At 41.3% G+C, this 23,557-nt stretch overlaps 1 protein-coding gene across 1 annotated transcript; it reads right to left on the reverse strand.

The window, feature by feature from the left end:
• Positions 1-943: 943 nt before the first annotated feature.
• On the reverse strand, positions 944-23,538 carry txnrd2.2 (thioredoxin reductase 2, tandem duplicate 2). Its single transcript, XM_035166377.2, has 17 exons — positions 23,438-23,538; positions 22,427-22,492; positions 22,260-22,316; positions 22,014-22,158; positions 21,415-21,489; positions 20,557-20,635; positions 20,125-20,187; positions 19,785-19,855; positions 15,976-15,995; positions 15,561-15,652; positions 15,294-15,468; positions 8,958-9,094; positions 6,691-6,786; positions 6,090-6,182; positions 4,537-4,608; positions 4,023-4,120; positions 944-3,363 (listed from the first exon to the last, which is right to left on the reverse strand). Exons 1-17 carry the CDS (start codon positions 23,511-23,513, stop codon positions 3,240-3,242), a joined length of 1,539 nt encoding a protein of 512 aa, XP_035022268.2. The 5' UTR covers positions 23,514-23,538; the 3' UTR covers positions 944-3,239.
• Between the last annotated feature and the right edge of the window lie 19 nt (positions 23,539-23,557).

The raw sequence follows: 23,557 nt of genomic DNA on the forward strand, positions 1-23,557 counted from the left end.
GACCTGAAGTGACAAAGGCCCTGTGAATGTCTGACTCACAGACAACTGTCAGCGTTCAATAGGGCTGGATTAAGACTGAACATAGAACCGAGCGCACCCTGACATGTTGACATGTTCTACTAAGTGCATTTCAAGGTGGATTATGCCTGTTTGCTCCATTGTGGAGGGACAGAAGAAACACAATTGCTAAATGGGGCTAGGTATTCTTGAGGCGGCGGGTGAACTTTACTCCCACTGTCTGGGTTCGGACTGACACCAGCTTCACTCTCCTCTCAGGGTGAGTGAGGCTGCTGTGGATCCCGAGGAGGTTCAGGGGTTTCAGAGAGCTCTGTCCTTAACCAAACAAACACAGTGGAATTTCTGCCATTGTTGGTGCAGAGGGTTGAGTGACAGGGCTGCATAGCAGAGCTGCCTGTCAGCAGAGACGACTCAGGGTCAACATGTGACCACCCCGTGTGACACTGCTTAATATTAAGACGGAGCCTTATAGCAAAGTTTAGGATAGCTGCGTCCAGATCCACACAGGAACATATATACATGTACTCCATCAGGGGTTCTCTGGATTTTTCTTTTGGACCACATGTACTGACTGAACCTGTGAAAAAAGTGCTTCTGCACATAACCAAAGTCTAGCCGTTTCCTTCTGTTCCAAGTCTTTATGTTAAACTAACTGGCTGCGGGCTGTAACCTCATATTTAGCGAATAGACATGAGCGTGATATCAATCTTCCCTTTCAAACTCAGCAAGAAAGAAAAGATGCTGTATTTCCAAAAATAATCTGTGAACCGCTTTTTCTTCTCTCTGTTACAAAGCTCTTTGTTTCATCCCAGTGAAAAAGAACTCATTATATACACACATGCACTCTATTACAATGTATACGCGTGCACATTCATGCACATTAATCCACAATACAGATGAGTAATATAGAACAGTGATCAGTCAATCAATGGGCATCATTACTTTAATGGTGACACTTTGCATTCCAATGACTTATTAATTCACATATAAATTATGTATTACAAAGCTTTAATGGAAAATTACACTTCTCTATTTACATCTACTAAAGTTGTCAGCCAGGTGACATCAGGCCTGCACTCCCCAGCTCTGGGTTTTAGTGCAGGTCATCATTATCTGGCCGACCTGAAAGATGACCCCGCTCAGCAGGACACAGGTGAGGTGAACTGGTGTGGAAGTTTGGGCCCGGAGTAAACCATCACCAACAAATAAAGAAATCATTTGTGTTTTAAAGTTCTGTCTTGAAAAATGAAAAAAAATATACAATTTCCTTTAATGCTGGTGAGGAGTTGGACTGTGTATAAAATAACAGAGCAGATGAGACAAAGCAGAGGGGAAGTGGAGGGTAAAAAGCAAACAGACATTACAGTTCCACCAACGGCCTCAATGACTTCCCTCACGCAGCCTTGGGCCCACCCTGGGGTCTCTGAAGTGGCTCGTTAAGCTCAGGAACATAGACTCAATTACCCTGGGCAAACACGCCGCTACCGCTCGGTGTTGTGTGGGTTGGCTGGTTGTTTGGTTCCGTCCGTCCCCAGGCCATCCAAACGTCCCTTCAACCCGAGCCCCCCCCCCAGGCCCCTGCTGCGTGGCACCGCAGTATGTGAGCCCTCTGTGCTCCGAGTGATAGAGTCAAGCTGTTCCTGCTGAGCGGAGGTCAGGGTCCTTCAGTCAGCACCTCGGCCCTGAATAGAGCACACAGGAATCCCCCTTCCCTCCCTAACCAGGGCTGAAACTCAGCTCTCTCCTCCAGCCCCGGTCCAAATAAACCTGGTAGCCCTCTCTCTCTTTTTCCTCTCTCCATCTCCTGGCACGCTGTCACTCCCCTCATCGAAATCATTAATCAGACTGGGCAGATTAGACTTCAAATAAAAATAAACTACAACCACCAACCTACTCTTAGCTGCCCCGATTCCTGCAGCAGACATCCTTATTGACAGTTCTCCTCCTCCTCTGCTTAATAGACCCAAGATGTCCAGTACAGGCAGCTGGAGGAACATTTAAACACTTTGGCAAACTCTGGGGGTCTATCACTGCTTTATTGACATAAACAACTCCCCTTATCTTTGATAGTGAGGACTCTTGAGGCCTAACCTGTCACCCATGTAAATACACAACAGATAACCCTTATCAGTTTGGCACCAATAAAGCCAACCTGCTTCCCAGCTTCACCCAAAACACACATCTTTTTAAGGGATTAAGGGGATTAAATGTGCAACTTGAATGTATTCAGACTTATATTTTATCCACTGACTACTTTATCCCTCCTTCCTCTTTTGGCTCAGAAATATAGGGGAGAACTGGAGGGCAATAGTGCCACCTTTGGGCGGGGCTGAGTAGTGCAGCTGTAATAGAGCTCTCACAGTTCTGTTATCAATAGATAGGGTTGCACTGGGCCTGGGCTGTGGCATCCACACAGCTTTTGACAGCACATGCTTGTGGTTCATCTACATTCCTGCATGACTTGGGAGGAAGGAGGGCATGGGAGGAAGAGAAAGAGTCCCGGGGTCTGCTGTTGGACTCTGCTGGGCCCTAAACAAGCTGGGGCTCCCTAGGCCAGGCTCTCTGCTGGCTGACGGACAGGCGGCCTGCCAACTGTTTGTGTGTGTCCATGGGAAATGGGGCGGTGTCGCTGCAGCGACGGCTCTGGGGCCATCCATCAGTGTCACGGGGGATGAGGAGGGGGTGGGGGTGTGTGGTATGTGTCACCTCTAAGACTAATGGACAGGAAGTACAGCCAGAGAAACAACAATATTTGCAGAATATATATTCAGAAAAACGTTAGGGCTCAGTCCAGGTTTCTCCTATGGTTTCAACACAACCCTGAGCACGGGCCTTAATCCTGATTGATGAGCCTGTTTATTTAAAAGAAGCTCACTCTGTGGCCTCGATAACCTGATCTATAACCAATGCATTTCTACAGCATACATATAACATGCATGTATATGGGATAAGCATAGTCTTGGTTAAGGCATGACATGTCAATGACAATAACCTGTGCAGCCAGGGATTACATCCATGCCTGTCCTAAAATGAGATCCTACTGCACAGGAGGGACGTCATAAATCTGACAAAGCACTGTGAAAATTGGGGCCATTTTGGGGCCATATTACAGCCAGAGAGGGACAAAGAGAGAGAGCGCGATAAACCCAGGCTAAGTTCTTTCTACTGTCACTGAGGGACCCTGTGTGCTCACCAGTGGTCAGAGACCGAGGGGCTTAACCTCAGCAGCCGGTGACAGTGGCGTCCAGGCCGGAGCGCTTGGTGATGTTGACCTTGACCACCTCCTCTGCACAGGTTGGGTGGATGCCTACTGTCTGCAACAGGTGGGAATATGTTGCCCCGCACCTGAGACACACACAGACACACACACAGAGTTAATTCAAGCTGCTGTTACTCACACTGTATCATGACTGACAACTGTGTAAGTGATCTATGCTTTAATGAGTCTTGTAATTTTGTGCCATCAGTCATTTTGTAAGAGCGTGCTTGTCCTCCACATGGTGTGTAACTTATTTTGAAACAAAGCTTGTGTCTACTGAAGAGCTCGGAGAGGAGCCACCTTTAAACTGTATCAGTGATGTGTTGTAGAGATTCACTGAGGCAGACTGTTGTTTATACCTCTTTAAAGTAAATGAGTAGCAATGATCCACCAAACTCTTACTTTACCTGCCCTTTGTAATATTAGTCAGATGTACAATTTCAAATAAAAATTACAGAAGTAACAATTTTTTCACTTCTATATCTTCTGAAAAATGTATAACACATATACAGTATATAAAAGTTATTGCTGTAGTCTGACATGTATCACTATTTAGATTGACGAGTGGTGACTGTGGAAAGATGTACAGCCAGATCAAACCAAGCCGGAAAATATTCCGTCCTGATCATCAACTTGACTCTAAAGCTAAAATACATAAACTCAACACCATAACTGATAGTTGATCCATTGGACACAAAATGCAGCAAAAACACGGAATGTGCCCACAAATGTAATCTAGACTTACTGGAAGCCCAGAGCAAAGCCCTGTGTGACTTCTCCTGCATTGGGACCAGTAAAGTGCAGACCCAGGATCTTCTGATCTCCACCTCGCTCACACACCACCTGAGGAAGTAAAAACACAAAGTTTAGGCAAGGGGGTGAAGCCAGCAAGGTGTTAGTGGTTGTTGTCCTCCTGTCTAACTAACCATATTTGCACGTTGCACATTATTTTCATCTTTGTAGTAGGTAGACCAGGAAAAGTGGATCCTAAATCTGATTCACTAGGCCACAGATGTACTCAGAGGTTTGTATTGATCCCTCGTACAATGTGGGCAGTCTGAATCCCACTACCCTGCTGCAGGAGGCAACACTTTGTACTGCTCCTGTCCTCCAATAAATGCATTCACACTTGAGTGTGTCTCGCACAAACTTATAGCAAAAAAAACTAATTGCATAGCATATAAAATACAAAATAAAAAAAAATCTGCTTCAAAATATCACATAGAACAACTCATAATGTGTCTGCAGGTCAAACTTACCTTTATGTAACACTGGCTGGCATCACGCTCGGCGACAGTGAATTCCAGAGGCTTGTAGAAAGCATGGTAGACCTACACAGACAAACAGAGAGGACAAGTAATATAAACAGAAATTAAATGATATAGCATGTATTATTGTTATATTTTGTGTTCTGCCTTCAGCTAATCAGTATTTACAGTGATTAAAATAACCTCTTGCAGACTTTTATTTAAACCAGCAAAGCTCACTAGCTAAAACAAAAACACTGAGGGAGTCTTGTGTGTTTTGTACAGTGACAGAGTAAAATAAGAGTAAAAACATACGGTTACTGACATTGTGAAAAAGGAGGCACTTGAATTGCACTGTGATGCATTACAAGTCAGTTAATATCTCACTACTATTTGAAAGTTCTATTTTACAATAGAAAAAGAAAAAAAGTATTCATTGAATGTCGTATCAGGTCATAGCTTCATTCCTTACATCCTGTGTATTATGTTTCATCACTACATGCTGATTAAGACGACTATGATTAAAATACAGCGGATCCTTGTACGCACTGATTCTTGCACCCTGATACAATCTGTGTAAACGCTAAATCAAAATCTCGGTGCTTGCTCACGATGCCGAGAGATTTCAAAAGTCCTGACTATGACGTACGTCGAGTGCGTTTTATTCTACGGGGCAAAACGTGCCGACACAGGTTGTGAGGGCCGTGCAGCTGTCGGGGTCCTGGTGCTGCAGCTCCTCCTCAGATCTCAGCGCGCCTGTCATCACCCCATACACACCTCAATCAGGCCTCCTGCTCGCCTGTCAGTCACAGCCGGGAGCCCCACCTCGCCCGCTAAACCGTTTATCTACAGCCTCCTGCAGGTGTTAGCTAGTATCTGGCACAGCATGTGCGTACACAAGCAGGTAAAACACAGAGCTGCTTATTTTTGCATTGTATGTGTGTGTGTGTCTGGGTTTATGGCTGGCTAATGGTACATGTATTTCTTATACAGGTTGTTACCAGTTGAAGCATGACTTTGTACTTTTGTGCATGTGTAGCATGTGGCCGATCATTTATTGGTAAAGATACAAATCTCATAATGCAACAAAGTTACAGTTACAATGGTGTTGTAATAAAAAGCTATTTCTGCGTCAGAAACACAAATTTAATTGTAAAAGTATTTTGAAATTCCATTTTCAATTCTTCAGCAAAGCACTGCTGTTCACATTATTAACATAAAAACATATGTATATGATAAATGATAATGTTTTATATTAAGTGGCATTTCAATACATTGTGGCCACTTGTACCGCTACATTAAAGACTGCTAGTTAAGGGTTCAGGGCTCACCTCCTCTAATCCTCATGTGTAATTAAGTCATGCACATAATTCTTTTAGTATATATAGTGGTAAAACGTATTTTTCAAATTTGAATAAGTCATTATGAAAAATTACTTTTTATTGTAATTTAAATTGAAATGTGGACATATAGAGGGTTTTATTTAAAATGAAATACATTCTGGAATTATTTACAGTTGTAAATTCACTGCTGATAAAAGTATTATAAAGACACATCTATGTTACCTCAATGCCGTCTTTTCCATGTCTCCTCTCTGCGTCCTCCTCAGACAGACCTACACAGCCGTACTCCAGAGGGGTGAATACTGTGGTGGGCACCTGTCCCACAAACACACAGGAATATTAACTCCAGTTGTCCTCTCAGGAATACTTTCACTTTTATGAATACTAACATATCCAAAATACTGACATATTTTAACTTATTTATTTTAATCCAAAACTACATCAAACAGATCATCAGTATATCAGTCTTAGAAATTCCCATTATATGTAGGTAGGGAAACTCAACACTATATTCAAACATCCATTAAGACTTGGTGAATGATGAATTTCTGTGTATATAAGATGATGAAGAATGATGATATATTGAAAAATGTTGTATGTTTATTCTAAACTTATCCTGCAGAAAAGTTGGGGGTTTAGTCAGATGGGGGTTTGGGTGCATATGATACTCAAACTAAAAAGTTCCAGAACGTATTATATTGTTATTTACGTCTAGTGCAACATAAAACAAGGAGCTCAAAAGGCCACAAAGACACAAACCCGGGAGAAATTGGAGGAAAAATAGCTGCTTGTCAGTGTGTGTGTGTGTGTGTGCGTGTCTTACATTGTCGTAGTTCATGAGCTCCGTGCTCTGACCGACCAGTCTGTGGGCAAGAAGTTTTCCTGCTTTAATTGCTGTCGGTGTCAATTCAGGACGACCCTAAAACAGGAGAAATGCTCATTTATTCATCTGTAAACATGTAATCACAAATTATTTGAAATGAAATATCTGACTTAGCTTGTTCCTTTTTAAAAGCATACAGCCCAGAAATAGTGTAAATACAAACACTTGGTGAAGCGTGAGTGACTGACTGACACAAGTGGTGAGAGTTAAAACATTCAAACTATCTAACACAAATCTCTGCTTCTATGTTTTTGACTTTATTGTCCTGGATGTCTGCCAAAACACACACACACACTGAATGGTACAGGAAACAGTAGGGCTGCGGGGCAATTCTAAAGGCATGACTTAAACCTGTTAAATTACCATCGCACATCCTGTTGTCCAAAACACCTCCTGCACCTCTGCATGTATGTGGATGTGCGCTCTGGTATTCCAGTAACTGTTTACACACCACACAGCATTCGTCATTATAATGCATTTGTTGGCACTCTTTCCTGAAATCAAGAATAACAGCGATGGACAAATAGAGAGATATATAAACCATCTCGGTTTTAAAAAAAAAAAAGAAAATAAATCCTCCCCGCTGCCGTGAAAAGTTGACAGACAGATTGGGGTGAATCACGACTCATCAAAGCCAGCTGTCAATCAAAAAGACGCTCAGCAATTCTGTGTGTGTGTCATGAGGCCTGGGAGGCAGGAAGGAAGCGCACAGCTGGTGGTGATGAAAACACAACACTGACGTTACATTGAGCAGGTAGAACTAGTATTAACATGGCTGGAGCCGCTCTGAACACACAGTGCCACTGGCTTCACTTTGTATTCAGTCTTCTGCCAAGTGCCCACTGCTGGAAAATCTTTCTTTTATATATGTGCACAAAATAATGTTCTACCTGTGAGATCATAATCATGAATTTTGAATTTTTGTCTCATCTCACTGTAACTCTGATTGATTGTATTTTGTTATTGATTTTAGCTCTTAACTAGAGGTTATCCCTTTTTATATCAGACATCCTAGAAACCTAATTAATTTATAGTATGGACAAATACATGTGTATGTATGTAAATATACATACACACATACATACACATGTATATAAATGAAATAAAATAAAAATAAGTTAAAAAAAAAGGTATTTTTACAGGTCTTGGTGGAAATGAGTAGTGGAAACCAAATGAGAGATTTTAACTTTGGGGAAATAAAATACAAGTCAGAGTTGCCCTGAACCATCCTGCACAATCTTTGTCTAATAGCTGGAGGTTGTGTGTGTAATAAGAGGAGGCTCATATGCATGTAAAGTAAAGTTCGACTGAAACTGCCAAAAATATAAAATGAGAAAGCAATAAAAACAGGCCCTAAAAGCTAATCTGATTTTTACTGAATAATTTAAAATGGATGGGCCTGCAACTGGCTAGAAAATAGAGTTGGTCTATAGTGTTGATGAAAACACTTGACAAAAATCTGACCCTGCCCAACAAATTCTGGTGAAGACTTGTAAAACGTTATTAAAGACGAGGCTTAAATTAAAATTATCTACATCTGAGTTTGAGCTCATTTTTAAACAACATTTGAATTAATCTGCATCTTAAGACCTAATGCTGCAGCAGTTCCTGTTCCTGTTGTACAAACAACTATGGACAAGAACAACGTGGTTGACTGAAGAAAAAGTTTGAGTCTGATAATTATATGCCAAGATCTGAAGTTTTAATGAATACGATTTGTCTTGATTTATCAACATTCGTGGACACTGGAGATTGTGTCAGAGTCTTGCTACATGTAACATGTTTTCTTTAATTTGACTCATGCATTACTCAGTGTGAACAAGCAGTAGGATGTTTCAGGTAAAGCAACAAAAAATGTGGATGTGTTCAGAGTGGACTTTCTGTTCACATTTGAATAATGTAATAGTATTAGTTTATAACCAGTATTAATTAGGTATTGATGTGAAAATAACTTAGAGGGATGATTCTGTATTTACTGTAATGATAGAAATTTTCCAGAGCTGTTATCTGTAGGTGATTGATTCCACATTTCACTTAGTGATGACAGACTTTTGGACGAGCCATAACTGACGTGGGTGTGGACTTCCAGTAACTTTGAACAGTGTGGATTTCCATTTAAGACTGCAGACTTGCGCTGTGTTTTCCTATTGCCGAATGTTATCAGCGTTGTTTCTTCCATCAGTGTGGCAAGTGCTGACAAAACCTACCTCACCAATGTCACCGAAAGCATAGATGTTTGGCACCGAGGTCGACTCGTCAGCACCCAAAACTATTTTCCCCGTCTCCTTGTTGAGGCGCACGCTGAGCTTGTCGAGGCCCAGTGCCTTGGTTTCAGGGGCTCTACCTGAGGAAACAACACAAGAAGAGTATATTACATTACAATTATAAAGGGAGGTGTGGAAGAGGAGACAGGCGCTCTATAGTGATCATAACATTCTATGTTCAGGTTTTCAGGCACGACCTTAAGCCCCATCCTACACAGAAATTTGTGAATATTACTAATCAAAAACCTTAAGATAGCTTATACAGAGGGAGGCTATCTGCAGCTCAAACACTAATGAGAGAGGGCTTTCTAAAACTATAAGGTTGTGTAAAACAAACAGGATTGTGGTTTTCCTCTGATTCACCTTCAGGGGGCGACGATGTGCAATATTTTGTATTATGAAGCTCTACCTTTAGAAATTAGTTATATGATGTCTTCTAATGAAATAAGAGAAAATCAACTGCTGAAATAAATAGTTAATCATAATCATTAACTATCAACTTCTTAATAATTCCAATAATAGCTCATTTATAAACCAACAAGACTAAGAGTCTACAACCATGCTAGCATCTCTACAAACTGTATTTTGGCACAATGTTGCTTTGAGCTAAACGCTGACATCAGCATGCTAACATAGCCTCAATGAAAATGCTAACATGCTGATGCTTAACATTAATAACACACATATGTTTACCATGATCATCATCTTAGTTTGACCGGTTAGCATTCTAACATTTTCCTATTAGCACTCAGCACAAATCTGAGAGCAGACTGATAGAAGTACTGGGCAAGTTAAAAAATAATTGACCTGATGAAAGGACTAGATGAAAAGTCGTGGGATCACCAAAGCTATTAGACTACATCGTCTGAAAACCATAACTATACATACAAAGTGCCTATCCATATAGGAAAGTTCAAGCTATTCAAACTTTGAACTGAACGTGCAGGAAATGACAGAAGATAAAACTTATTAGGGTTCATCCTACGAGTAGAGACATTTGTGGTTGACTGTCACAACCCTAGAGCCATTGCTGCCATGATGATGCTGACAAACACTGGCTGGTACAAAGTGTGATTTCCTGCTTTTTCTCAGTTTTGTATCATTGCAAATTGAATATCTCTGGGGTTTGGACAAGTAGTTGGACAAAACATGCAATTAACTAAAACATCTGGACAGCTAAAAGCTCCAGAGGAGGAGAAATGATGAGCAGCTGGGAATCGCTTATCCCATCGATCCCATGGGACACACAGAGGTGCGATTTCTGACACTTCCTGGGAGACGGTTGACTGATGCTGTCGACACGGAGTCTCCATGGTGATGGAGCATGAACCACTGCCTCCTCGGCCTTCTCCATAGCTCCTCATAACCTGCCTGGGTAGCATAATAAACACCCGGCCCCGAGGTACCCATGTAGATTCTATCGGACGGCAAAAACAACAAACCGCCGAGACCCTTTTTCCTGACTGGAGCCGGAGAACAACGCGCTCCCCCTCTTCTCAGACCAGTGGGCTACAGGGACCTGTCTAGTGCTCTGCAGCATGGGTGGTTGAATGGAATAGAGAGCACAGATGAGGAGGACGGACAGGAAGTGGGCCAGTCATGACCATTTCCCAAAAGCAGCACTTGTAAATATTTTCTTGTCGTCTATTGCCACAACACTGGAATAGTCCATGTTACTCTCTAGTTGGTGTAAACTTTAGTATTATACGTATAGCTTCCTAAGGAAAGTATGTTCTCACAATCCAATCAGATTTTCTTATTTCCATTTTTACGTTTCTGGCAAAAGACTCAATACTCATACCAAGCATTTTCATTTAGGAGAAGTATAAAAATATTAAAAATGTTATAATTTATTTACAACAGTTTCAGTTTTTTTGTAAACAGATTCCATCATTCCAACCATCCATCCATCAGTATTTGTCATCAATTGTAACTTAAAAACACATCTGTAACTGGTGTATAAACAATGTAAATCAGTGAATGATTGATGACATAACGTCTGTAGCCATATAGCATATTATTTGTTTATATATTAATACTTTCCTCACTTTCCTCATCAAGTAATCAAACTATCTGTTGAAGGCCATGAGAAACAGCTGAAAACAGAAACTTAGTAAGTAGATCTTGAGTTTTTGGGAATTTTAGATTGAACTGATAGATGTATGGTCAACAGTACTCCAGCAATTAATATTTATATAATTACTGTGGACAGCTACTGTACATTTATTTAAAAATCTGGAACCTAATATAAGTCCCAAAATATAACTGCTGACAGCCTGGTTAAGAAGTTCAGGTGTGTTACACTCAACAGCACAGATGAGGAGCAGCCTCAAGCGGAGATGAGGAGCAGGCTACAGAGATCTGGTCAGCGCACTTCTTTCTAACTCACAACTCCAATGTGGACTCAAGTGACATCATTTGGGGCAGTTCATCTAACTACGTGCAACTACCCTCTAGTGCCCCTAGTGTGACAGTTGGTGAGGTTTCCCTTCAAACTCTAGTTTAACATGTCATCGTAAACTATTTTAAACCTATTCGTAAATGATTTGTAAATGTGTATAAACACACTAATGAATGCTTTATATGACACAAAAGATCTGGTAATCATATATCATTATATATGATTACTGTGTTTGATTACATTGAGTCATCAATCATTCGTTACCTGTTTCTACATCAGTTACAGTTGCCAGTTTATAACAGATACAGAAGCCCTTTCATAGAAGAAGATGATCTTCCAAGAAATACAAAAACAAATATAATGATGAATATTTAACCCAGTTCACAGCACAAACATTAGATGTAAATTAGATCTGCATTGTATGTATTTTTATATAACCTATAGATGCTCAAAGGGTGTGGGGGATTTGTGTCCATTAAGGTCTACATCCTGTGGAGGGCTTACCTCTCTGACAGCTGCCGCAGCTGAAACACTTTATACTTGAGATTTTTCTGCTTTGAAAATATTACATTTCAGCTTCAGTTACAGTGAGATTAACAGTATGGGCCTACAAAGATCTTTATCAGTAGAATCTGACTGCTGTGTTCAAACTTTCTCTGTCCATATGAGGCGTTCCTGTCTGTAATTCCACTCAGTGCTGAACTGTGGCACTGAAAACATCTCCATTGTACGGCGACAACACAACAACAGTGAGGTGGCTGATAAGGGACTTGGTATGAGCTGGGACACACACAGACTGTGGTCAAACACATGGGCCGACCTGAACAAAGCCTGTTTGGACATTAAGAGGAAGCCTACAGACCGCTACGCTAAATAGCCACAACAAAGCTGAAATGAGAGCTGGACGCTTATCTGATCAATCAAATGAACAAAGACAAAAGGGAGAGCAAAGTGAAGGGGAGGTGTTGTTCTTGGGAGAAGAGATTGCACAGGCTGCCCAAAATCCATTTAAGACCAAATTTGTTTTATTTCATAATGCAAATAGATTAAGATCTAACTGGCTGAAGAAATAGTTGTTGTCTGTGGATAATAATAAAATCAAGGGAAAGGAAAATGAAACAAAAAAATCCATTGGGTGAGTGTTAATTACCAGTGTCCAGAAATGAGATGTGTGATTCCATACTATGGTCTGTGAATCACAGTAATCACGCTCTTGCCCAGAAACCATCTATGTAATATGATTGAGTAATGAACAATATACACAGTCCCCTCTTGGTCTGATTCATTTGTATGATTATCTATATTTTTGATAATACAGAAAGATGTAGACAGAAGAGCAACATTAGATCAGGAACTTGATCGTCAAGAGGCAAATGTGCTTTAAAAACTGTTTGTAAATGACATCCTCGAGTACTGTAGAGCAAAGTGAGGAGGATGACGAATGTGTCCACTATCTGCAACCAGACAGGAAGAATGGAAATGTTCTGTTTCCTGATGTGTTTCTGTGGGCACACCTGGACAGGGGAGCGGCCATGAGGCCAGGAAGGAGCAGGGGAAAGGTGGAGGCAGGCAGGGCCGTGGAGAAGGATGTAGCAGACGCTGGTGATACTGTCCCCCTCTCCCCTCTGGCCTTTAATAACTCCGCAGAGGCCTGGGACACTGCCTGGCCCTAGTGTAAGGTCAGCGTAAAGGGAAGTGGCCTTGTACTCATAACTCCTGCTTGCACACATCAAAGAGCAGAGACCAGGCTCTTACTGGTTCTCACTGAACTGTATGGGAACTAAAGCCGTCATGGATATACAGTGAATGTAGTAAAGGTATAAAAGGAATAAGAGGAAACTGCTACTGGTATTTTCACAATTTCTGGACAAACTTTTGATGAGTAGAAAGGTTTGATTTAATGTGATGGAAATTTAAGTTGTGGTGATTAAGATTTAGCAGCAGATGATAAAAAATACGATGTGAAAGAGGCTACAAACAAAACTAAAAGGCTTGAAGAGTTTCTGTGAATTAGGACAAAAATATTTTTGGAGGGGGTTTCAAAATGTCAAGTTCTTGGCAGAGTTTTGGTGTGAACTCTCACTCACTGCAGCATCTCACGCATGTAATGACAAACACCAACCCAACATGCACTCACTGCATATAGCATTTTCACCAGCAGCCTCATGGCGAGACCATGTGGGAATTCCGCCGCGGGCGAGAAGAACGAACGTCATTTCAGCTGAGGGGTCACGCACATCCTTGTCACTGTCACACGCATGGAGCAAAAGGATGCTGTTTCCCTCACACTCACACACACGCTCATAAAGCAAGAAACCTGGAAGTCAGATTTTCGGAAGCACGGCGTCGTCTTTGAAAGCGCTCAACACAAATAAACTGACGGCTGCGGCTCTGATGGAAGTCCCCTCCATTGTTACTCACACTGCTTGTGGAATGGCACAAGTGAAATGATGGAACAGAGAATGTATAGACGAGAGAGGGGAGGCATAGAGCTGGTGGTAATGGCAGGCAGAGGGCCGTGGGCAGGGATGGCAGTGACAGATGCAGGGTTGGTTTCCGCAGGGCTGGCACGGGCAGGAAGGCGCAGAGAGGGAGAACAAAGAGGGGAATGTGGTGACCCTGTGCCTGGGTGCATCCTGCCCCGTCCTGCCCCTCTCCTACCCGAGAGCCAGCTTTGGGTGATTAACACTTCCCCTGACCATTCCCATCGCTCAGGCTTTATTACTTTGTTTTCAGCCTTGATTCTTCTTCTATCTGCTGACACTGCACTCTATTGAGGATGACAATGAAATTGATGGTGGCGGGGGAACACAGTCATAGCCTGGTTTTATGTCAGGGATCTATTATTACATTGCAGGGAAACAATACAGGTGTAGATTAACATGCCGTCCCAAGATAAGTTTGGAAAATAGGGGATAAGGGGTTAATCACTGTACTATGAACTGCACTCACTAATGATTTAACTCATTTCATAGCAAAGGTGTTTTAATATCTGATCACGTTGTTGCAAGTTGACTTCATAATCAAATCACTTGAGACAAGACACGTTTCGAGTTCATCTAAACCATGTTTCTCAACTCCATATCAATTAGATTAGTCAATCCAAGGCTGATTTAAACCCCAGTTAGCACCTCAAAGGAAAGGCTTTTGTTCACTGAGTCAAGTCCAACACAAGTCGAAAGTCAAGTGCAAATCAAGTCGAGTCAATCACAACAAATTTCACGTCAAGTCACAAGTCTTTAGTATATCAAGTGAGTTTTCCTTTAAACACAGCGTCAATGTATTATATTCAAGGTGCGAGGCTATGCTGTCATGTCCTGTGCCGTCATTTTTGTGACATTAGTCTCAAGCCTACAGCTTTGATGTTTCTACAACCAACACAATGAGCCACGACCACTTCAGGGATGTTGTCTGTATTTGAACGACTGCTCTGATCTTCATGTGGAGGAGAAGAGGGTTCATCAAGCATATTGCTTATATTACCTCCCTCATTAGGTACCTCCGGAGGTAATGTTTTCATCTGTGCTTGTTGGTTCGTCGGTTAGTTAGCAGGACATCGCAAAAATACTGGATGAATACCACAAAACATGGTGGAGGGATGTGATATGTGTGATGATAGGGTGTATTTTGTCATTTTCATTTCTCAATAATTCATGGGTCTTGATGAAAAAAAAAAACAGGGACATCAGGGACTGATATTTATGAGTGTGTGGAATTTGGTGTGGATCCCGATAACAATCTGTATCTAGTGAATCTAAATTGGGTTTCATAAGGGGACTGTTGGGCCTCTACTGAGGGCCATTCTAGTTTTTGATTTTGATGAACTGTCGTTAAGAAGTGACACACACACGCACAATCAAGATGACACACAGACTCACCCACTGCCCACAACACGGAGTCGTAGGAGTCCTTGTGCTCATTGCCTGTCTGGGTGTCGGTCCAGGTTACCTGCAAGGCTCCTGAGGACAGTTTGTCCACTCTCTTTGGGACACACTTCCATGCAAACTTGGTCCCATACGTCTCCATGTAGTCTGTCACTAGACCTGCTATTTGCTGCATAAGAAAGAGAGAATACTCACATTCACACATGATGAAATCACCATCATGATAATCAGATGGTGATGCTGTAGGGCAGAGAGCAATACCTGATCAAACCCCCGGAGGGCGATACTGCGAACCATCACTGTGGTGTCCAAGCCGATGCCTGTGAGGAACCCTGCGCACTCCAGGGCCACATCTGAGCAACACCAGGTTAAGGATTCAAGTGCTTGATTTACATTTACAGAGAGCACCGTTAAGAATGAAGCTTAAAAAGTCACAGTCATTTCACAAAGTTGCTTTTACTGTTTTAAAAAAAATTTCGTAATGTTTATTTTATCATGGTTTACTAAATGAAGTGTAAATACAGTAATGTAAAAACTTTTTGGGACCAGTCTCAAGGTAGTAATGGAATTTGAAACTGATATTTTATCGAATCAATAACTTAACACTCTCTCAACTGATCACCGGGGGATTTCTGCGCTGGCTCCATTCACCAGCTCTCTGGCAGACAAAGGATACAACTGGCTCCAACCACAAGTCTGCAAAAAACAAATAAAGAGAAGCTCTCAGCTAAACTAATAATACAATAAAAATACATTTCATCATTTGCGCAGCACACTTTTGGCCAAATAAAACAAAGCAGGTCCAAAGTTGAAAATGTTTACTTTAAATCCTGGAATTAGAGAGGCGATGAATTACAGAACTTTACCACCTGAGAGGGAAGTCAAGAGGTGTGAAGAAAATGTACAAGAAGGGGACAGAAAAGCAATGTGTGTGTGTGTGTGTGTCTGTGAAGGTGTGCGTGTGTGTGGTCCAGGTGAATCACAAGTCTAATCCAGCACTGACATCTGTTGGTTGAGGAGGGCTAATTTCTAGCATTTAGGCTAATCCCTGCGGATGGGGTGTGCCATGTTCATGGCTCAAGTCCGCACATCAGTCTGCTGAGTGAAGCCAGTCACCCGCATGGATGAGGCCTCTCTCCCTTGTTTTAACCCACTTCGGCTCAGACCTGCTTCCCTTTAGGTCTGCTCCACCTGACAGCTCTGGGTGCCTGCAGCACTTCCTGCCCTCGTCCATGCTCACACTAACCACTAAAAGCCCCAGTGCCCATTTCCCCCACGTCTGTGTAACGCACCGCTGCGCTTAGCACGTATTGTGAAGTGGCTTAAAGAAGATTAGGCAAAGAGCTTTAGCTTGATTCTACACTTTCATCACTGAGAAACTGTGTCCTTTCTCCTAACCCTGCTTCTCACCTACTGCTTCTGGTTGTATTTTAATACTGGTCTGTACAGATCTGATACACATCTAAGAGATGATGCTGATTAGAATCTTTACAACCATTTTCTACAATGGGGTCATTTGGGAAATGGACTCAGTGAATGCTCACCGTCCCAAATTATATTTCTATAGCCCATATTCACAAATCACAATTTGCCTAATTAGGCTTAACAAAAACCCTTTTAACATGGGAGAACCCCCCCTCCCCAGAAACCTCAAGGAGAGTTACAAGTGAGGGATTATCTGAATACAAAGAAACTTAAGCTGCTTTCAGACATGTGCTGAACATTTCCCTCAAATTTTCTGGAGGGGCTGTATGTGAGAACGCAAAATGTCTGAGTCAGTTGCTCTGGACATTTTCCAGAACTTTTCCTGCTAGTCCCACTAGTAAAATGGCAAGTAGATGTCCAGACAGTGAGTTAGGGTTAGCCCCCTAACCCTAATCCTAACTCTTCCAAAACTGGAAGGAAACAAATAACCCTGGATAAAAAAGAGGTGCCATACACGTAGAGGACTCTGACAGAGATGTGTGTACTTGGAAAGACAAAAAGATTCAAGAGCGAGTAGAAACATAGTGTCTTTGTATTTTTAATGAATTGACTAAATGAGTATTTAAAAAATATTTCCATCTAATGAACCACAAATGCATAGGGTATGAAAGCATTGACTCTTGGCCGCGGCTTATGGGAAATTTAATCTCTGACAGTCCCTAACAGTTTCATTTAAAAGTTTTACAGTGAAAGTCTGTTCGGCGTATCGACGTGTGGCCAGCTGCACAAAAGTTTAGTAACATGAATCTGTTTCCCGCTCCCCACTTAGATTGTTATCGATGTTTGAGACAAAACCGCCATGCTAGATTACTGAAAACAGTCAAAACAGTTAATATGTTTAATATAATGAAATGCTGCCAAAGTGAGAAAGGGCGAGGCCGTCTCGTCCCCACATGGTTCATTTCTCATTTTACACTGGACTTTCGCCTGAGGTAACAAACTGGACAAGGAGCCACACAACAAACTATATAAAAATACTGAGGCTTGGCTCTGTTGCAGCACTGGGGGGTCAAACTTGTAGCCACAAGGCTTCAACTGAACCCACAAGTCTTGAGAAAGGAGGTTTTCTGCTGATCGTGTGACTGTTTGTTAACCTCAGACAGTTCCTCGGCAGTGATAATAGAAACACAGATTTGGATACTCCTCTGTGTCTTGCTGCAAACGAAGCATTTGATACGAGACCAGTTTGGACATTTTCATTCACTGTTCCTTTCATATCCTGAAAGCATTTCTCATTTTGTCAGGATTGATAAGCTGTGGAGAAAATCTGAAACTTCAAGACAAATTTGAATAGGTTCCATTTTTGTTGGAAAAGTGAAATGAGGCAATATTACAGATTTTTAAAAGAACTTCTGATAGGCTAACATTATTTTTCATTGATAATCACTTATACAAAACATGTTGCAATTTGCAACATATGATATCATCTATCTGATGCAAATAACTTAACTGTTCAGTTTATATTTGTTGTCCTTTCTGATTCATTGTAAGTCTATGTAACATCCTATGTGGTTTTAGCATAGGGATGGATATGATCAGGTGCACTGAAACAATGGTGTTATATTTTCCTGCTTTTATTTCCCTACTCTTCCTCAAGTCTAGTTAATATATTTTTATGAGAATAAATATGTTGCATTGTAAATTTAAATAGCATCATCCCCAACACAACTCAACACACGGCTCTAACTGGTCCATCTCGACCAGTATCAGAGTCCTGCTGGCACGTGCTTAGTGCATTCTCCCAGTAGCGTGATGATGGCAGCCGGCTCTGGGATTCGGCCCTGGGGCCAAATCTGTCATTTAGCTGTGTGTGTGCTCCAAGGCCCATTAGACACCCATCACTCGCTAGGACCCCCCCTCCCACACCAGCCCTACCAGCAGAAACAGCCACTTGGACCTCACCTGCACAGCTGACAGCTCTGCAGCACAACAGCTCCAGCTCATGGAGCTAATGCTAACCCACATCTTACCCCTTGAAGCCTGCAGGGACGTAGAGGACCGCACTAACTGTCACACACACCTACATGAAAGGACTTCCTGAACTCAAGTGTTCTCTCTGAGAGGATAATTCTGCTTCCTATACACGGGTGTTTTGTTGAATGGGTGAATGCTACAGTGGTAATTGTTAAAGGACAGTTCACACTGATTTGTTGACTGTAAATGATTTTGTGTTGCCACCAAGTGGTTAAAAAGCAGAATAGCACACTTTTTTGGCACCTCTCACATTTGAGAATAAAATCATACAGGAACTGTTGAACCTGAACAATAGAAAAAGGGAATAAAAAGGAGCATTTCAACTACAAAAAAATGTACGAGCCCTACTCATCAGACAAACCAAATAAAATCTAGATAACATTTTTTTAAATAAAAAAACAATTAAAATCTCGAGGCCCCAGATGAACAGCCAAGGCACACATGAAGCTTGTACATCGAAAAATATAATTTCTGCTTATCCGTCTCCACGAGACAAACAATCGACACAACCCATGTAATACCACAACCACAACCACCAATCACCGTCTGCATGTGGTGCCAAGAGGAAACGTCAGGGAAGGACCAATTAACCAGGTGATGACAGGAGCTAAATGGTTGGATTAAAGGGCTTGTTCTGTAAAGGTCAGGATGCACGCCGCTAATCTGAATCATGAGGCGAGGACAGGCTGACAGGAAGGGAGAAAAACAAACTGCATGTCACCGATGAGTGATTACAGTGCGTGACAGTAGGACATGGTGTGTCAGCGAGCAATGCATCGCCTGGGTAGAGCGAGACATTAACATTACAGAGGTTAGAGGCTGTTTCCCTTGTTCCTCTATGTATAGAGAAAGATGCCAACAAGCTTTATATAAAATATTATAATGCTGCTGGAATAATGAAAAATGTCTGCAATTTGACCACCATCACACGGCACCGACTTGTTAATATCTCCTCAGTACGAGAGTTTAATACAAGCGTGTAGCCAGGTGGGAGTGGGTGGGTGTTTTGAGACAAAGCTTCCTCACGTTTTTCCGGGCGATTTTTTCAGCCAGAATATGTCATCACTGGTGATGCCATGCTCCATTGCTCCAGGGATCTGTAATAAGAGTTAAAGCAGTGAACATAACCATCAACCTATCAGTCACCTATCAACATATCTATCAATAATTGATGGCTCCCAAAAACCTACGATCTACGGTGTGTTGAGACTTGTGCACTCTATGTGCCATCATGGAATGCTACCAAACCTCACTCCGGTTGTTTTGTCTGCTTCTCTCTCCCTCTCTGTCTCACTCGTCTACCTGGTATCCAACCAACCAAACAACAACGTACTGGCAGAGAAATCATAATAAAGATGATACTTACACTTGTGGGGTACTTAGGCCGTCCACCTGTGGCGATCACGACGTTCTTGGCAGTGAGGATGGTCTGTAGGACAGAGGAGGGAAATGACATGAAAAAGTCTCTGTTCATATCCTTTAGAAAACAAGGAAATGTCCAATGACAGAAAGTGGTCTCCACAGTATTGTACATTCAGGTGACGATGGAAACACTCTGAAATCACTGAGACAAGCAGCACTGTCAGTCAGTATGAAGTTGTACATATATATAGAAAGTTAGGATCACAAAGTTGGTTTGGATTTAGATTTTGCACTTCATTTTTATTAAGAAGCTAAAAGAGCATTAAATTCATCTAGATGCAAATTTATAAGAAAAGGATAAAAATACAAGTGGTGGCTAAACTGAAACTGTGTAAAGAAATTGAGAAATTGAAAGAAATGTGAATGAGTAGCTGACCTCTTTTCCTGCTTTAGTTAATCCTTTAACAGTGTGTTCATCCACCAGACTCCCTTTCATGTTCAGATACTTCACCTTCCTGCAAAACAGAAAACAAACAGGTTTCTCACAGTGGTGCATTTATCTACAGTAATAAAGACCAGTAACTAACTGTTGCAAATTTACTCATAACCATCCCATTATCACTCCCAACTTATTTCCTACGTATTCCCACTACTTCTTCTCTACAATAATCATTTACCAAGAAAATTTAAACTTACAAAGATATTAAAAACAAGATTTAGTTGTACAGAAAGATAATTCATTATTTGTTACCTGTTGTGTTTTGTTTGTGTTGCAAGATTTAGCCTCAGTTTTGTTTTTAGAAGAAAACCAAAAACAATATCACAGCAAATGTTCTAGTTTGCAGGAGTTGACAGTGAGAGATAAGAGCCAGAAGAATTTCTAAAATTAAATTATAATATTTTTGTATCTGTTTGTCCTGGTTTTTTAAAATCATAAATCAAGCTGTGCTGCTGCTATGTGGACAAAGTAATTTGAAAACACTGAACTGTAATGTATAGTTGGAATAGTGGGAACATCTGTTTGCCTTCCAGGCAGTAACTCAATCAACATGTAGTTGCTGACTAAGAGTCATTCAGCTGTGCACACGCAATACATCATATCCGTTGTACGGCTGTGAGACTGTTTTAGTTTTAAAACATTAAAACTATGATGGGAGACAAAAACTGGGAATTATTATTTATTATCTCCTGTTCATCCAATATCACCACATTTAAATGAATCAATCAATTAAATAAAACATCATCGCTGAAAGAACCAAATAAAACTACAGTGAGCACATGTGATCTCACTTACTTGTCCTGTAACTGAACTCTGTGACCCCAGTTCAGAGACCTCACATGGTTTTGGATAGCCTCTGCCATGGTGGCCCTGAAAACACATCATAATGTGATAAATACACTAGAAACATGCATTCATAGACAAACTAACAGTGCACACAAGAAGCTCTTTATATGCCTGCGTTTGTGTGTGTGTCCTCAGAGGAACAGTTAATAAAGTTATTTTTATTTATGGGAAAAAAAACAACTCACTAAATCTTTAACACACTTCAAATGTTATTCTCAACTTTGGCTTTTGTTCTTTTTTTCAATTGATTTAAGACTTTGAAAGTATTTTCTGCGACTGTTTTTATTCTTAGAAAAGAACATCCAATCCAATGTATGTTGTTTTCCAACAGAACGTAAAAGACTGTGTGTAGCTGCAGCATAATGTAATCTCAATCATTTTCTACCCTGGACGCTGTCTTACTGTAATGCGATCACTAGATGGTGCTGTTCAGCTACTAATTCTCAGAAATTAGAATTAGAAAACATTGAATATCAGAATGACGATGACTTCTCCCTTGAGCCTGAGAAACATTAAGATACATCACATTGAACTTGAGTTGGACTCACCAGTCATGGCACACCGGCCCTGTGATCTGCCAGCCGAACTTCTTAGCATCTTTTACTGCAGTGCCAAGTAGAGCGGCCTGGTGCATCAGCTTCTTAGGAATGCAGCCAACGTTAACACACGTACCACCAAGACCCCACTTGGTACCTATTTTAAAAAGTATTTCCAGAGGACTTAATGACCTGTTTAAATCTTCAAACAACAAACTTTAATTTTGTAATTAACTGCAACAACAAATTAAGTTTTACCTTTTGCAGATGGCTCCACATAATCTAAAACTGCAACTCTCTGTCCCAACTGTGCCGCTGTAAACAGAGGATATGTCATAATAAATTAGATAGAAATTTCTGTTCATAGTGCATCAGGAGGCACAGATACCTGAACATTAAGAAATAATGGGAATGAGCGATATTACCTTCTTTGGAGCAGGCCAGCCCTCCAGAACCACCACCAATAACCACCAGGTCATAGTCAGACCTCTCTGTATGAGCGGAATGGATGATTAATAACAAAGTAGCAATTATGTAAATAATAAATAATTAACCAATTTTTTTTACTATCGAATATTGGTTTCAGTGACCAAAAATCCATATTGGTTGGGCTCTTCATATAACACCATGCAAACATGTGGCAATTTAATATGATCTAACTACAGAGGGATATTACACAATAACCTAGCAAGACTAACACTTTCAGAAGTGCTCTTATATACATCTATATCTTATATATTATAACTCACCTTATGTACACTAACACTTGTCTTATACAATCGATTATTCCCACCATATTATCCCACCAGTAGATGCTTTGTTTGAGCTGGGGCAGTTTGTTGGTCTGCTGGTCATATGTAAGTATGACCTCTACACACACAGCGATTTATTAGGAACACCTAAGTACCTGCTGATTGGTGCAGTTATCCAATCAGCCAATCATATAACACTGATGCAAGGTATCAAATCATATCAAGCAAACAGCAACACCAGTGATCTGAGGGTCATGATGGTTGGAGCCAGACAGGCTGGTTACTGGTCTGAAACTGATGATCTCCGGGACTTTCACACACAACAGTGTCTAGAGTTTAAAAACACTCAATGAGCAGCAGGTGTAGAGACAAACATCAGGAAGCAGCATCCACATGCTGTTTATTTTGAATGACTTTAGCAGAGGTTCATGTCAGCTGATACTGACTCGGACAGAGCCAAACAGGACAGTTACACCACACAGCGCAGAGAGATGCGTTTTCTAATGTGGTCGTGTATCACATCAGTGGTGTTTACATGAACGGACATGATAACAGACAGTTAGCAGGAGCTGTTCTTTTGAGTTAGCTTCATGCTAACAGCAACACCTCCGCTCATTTAACCTGAGCCCGGTGTGTTCTCTGCATCTACAGATAATATAAGAACTACGCAGCCTGTTGCTTTACCTGTCAGTGTCCTTGTTAGGACATGAAACCACTTGGTCCTTTTCCACCGGTGTCTGCCTCTGCACAAGGCAGCCATGTTGTTATTGTGAAAGGACCCCAGACTGCTGAGGTGGTGGTTAC

The sequence above is a fragment of the Hippoglossus stenolepis genome, chromosome 9 (assembly GCF_022539355.2).
Source record: "Hippoglossus stenolepis isolate QCI-W04-F060 chromosome 9, HSTE1.2, whole genome shotgun sequence".
NCBI classification, from domain to species: Eukaryota; Metazoa; Chordata; class Actinopteri; order Pleuronectiformes; family Pleuronectidae; genus Hippoglossus; species Hippoglossus stenolepis.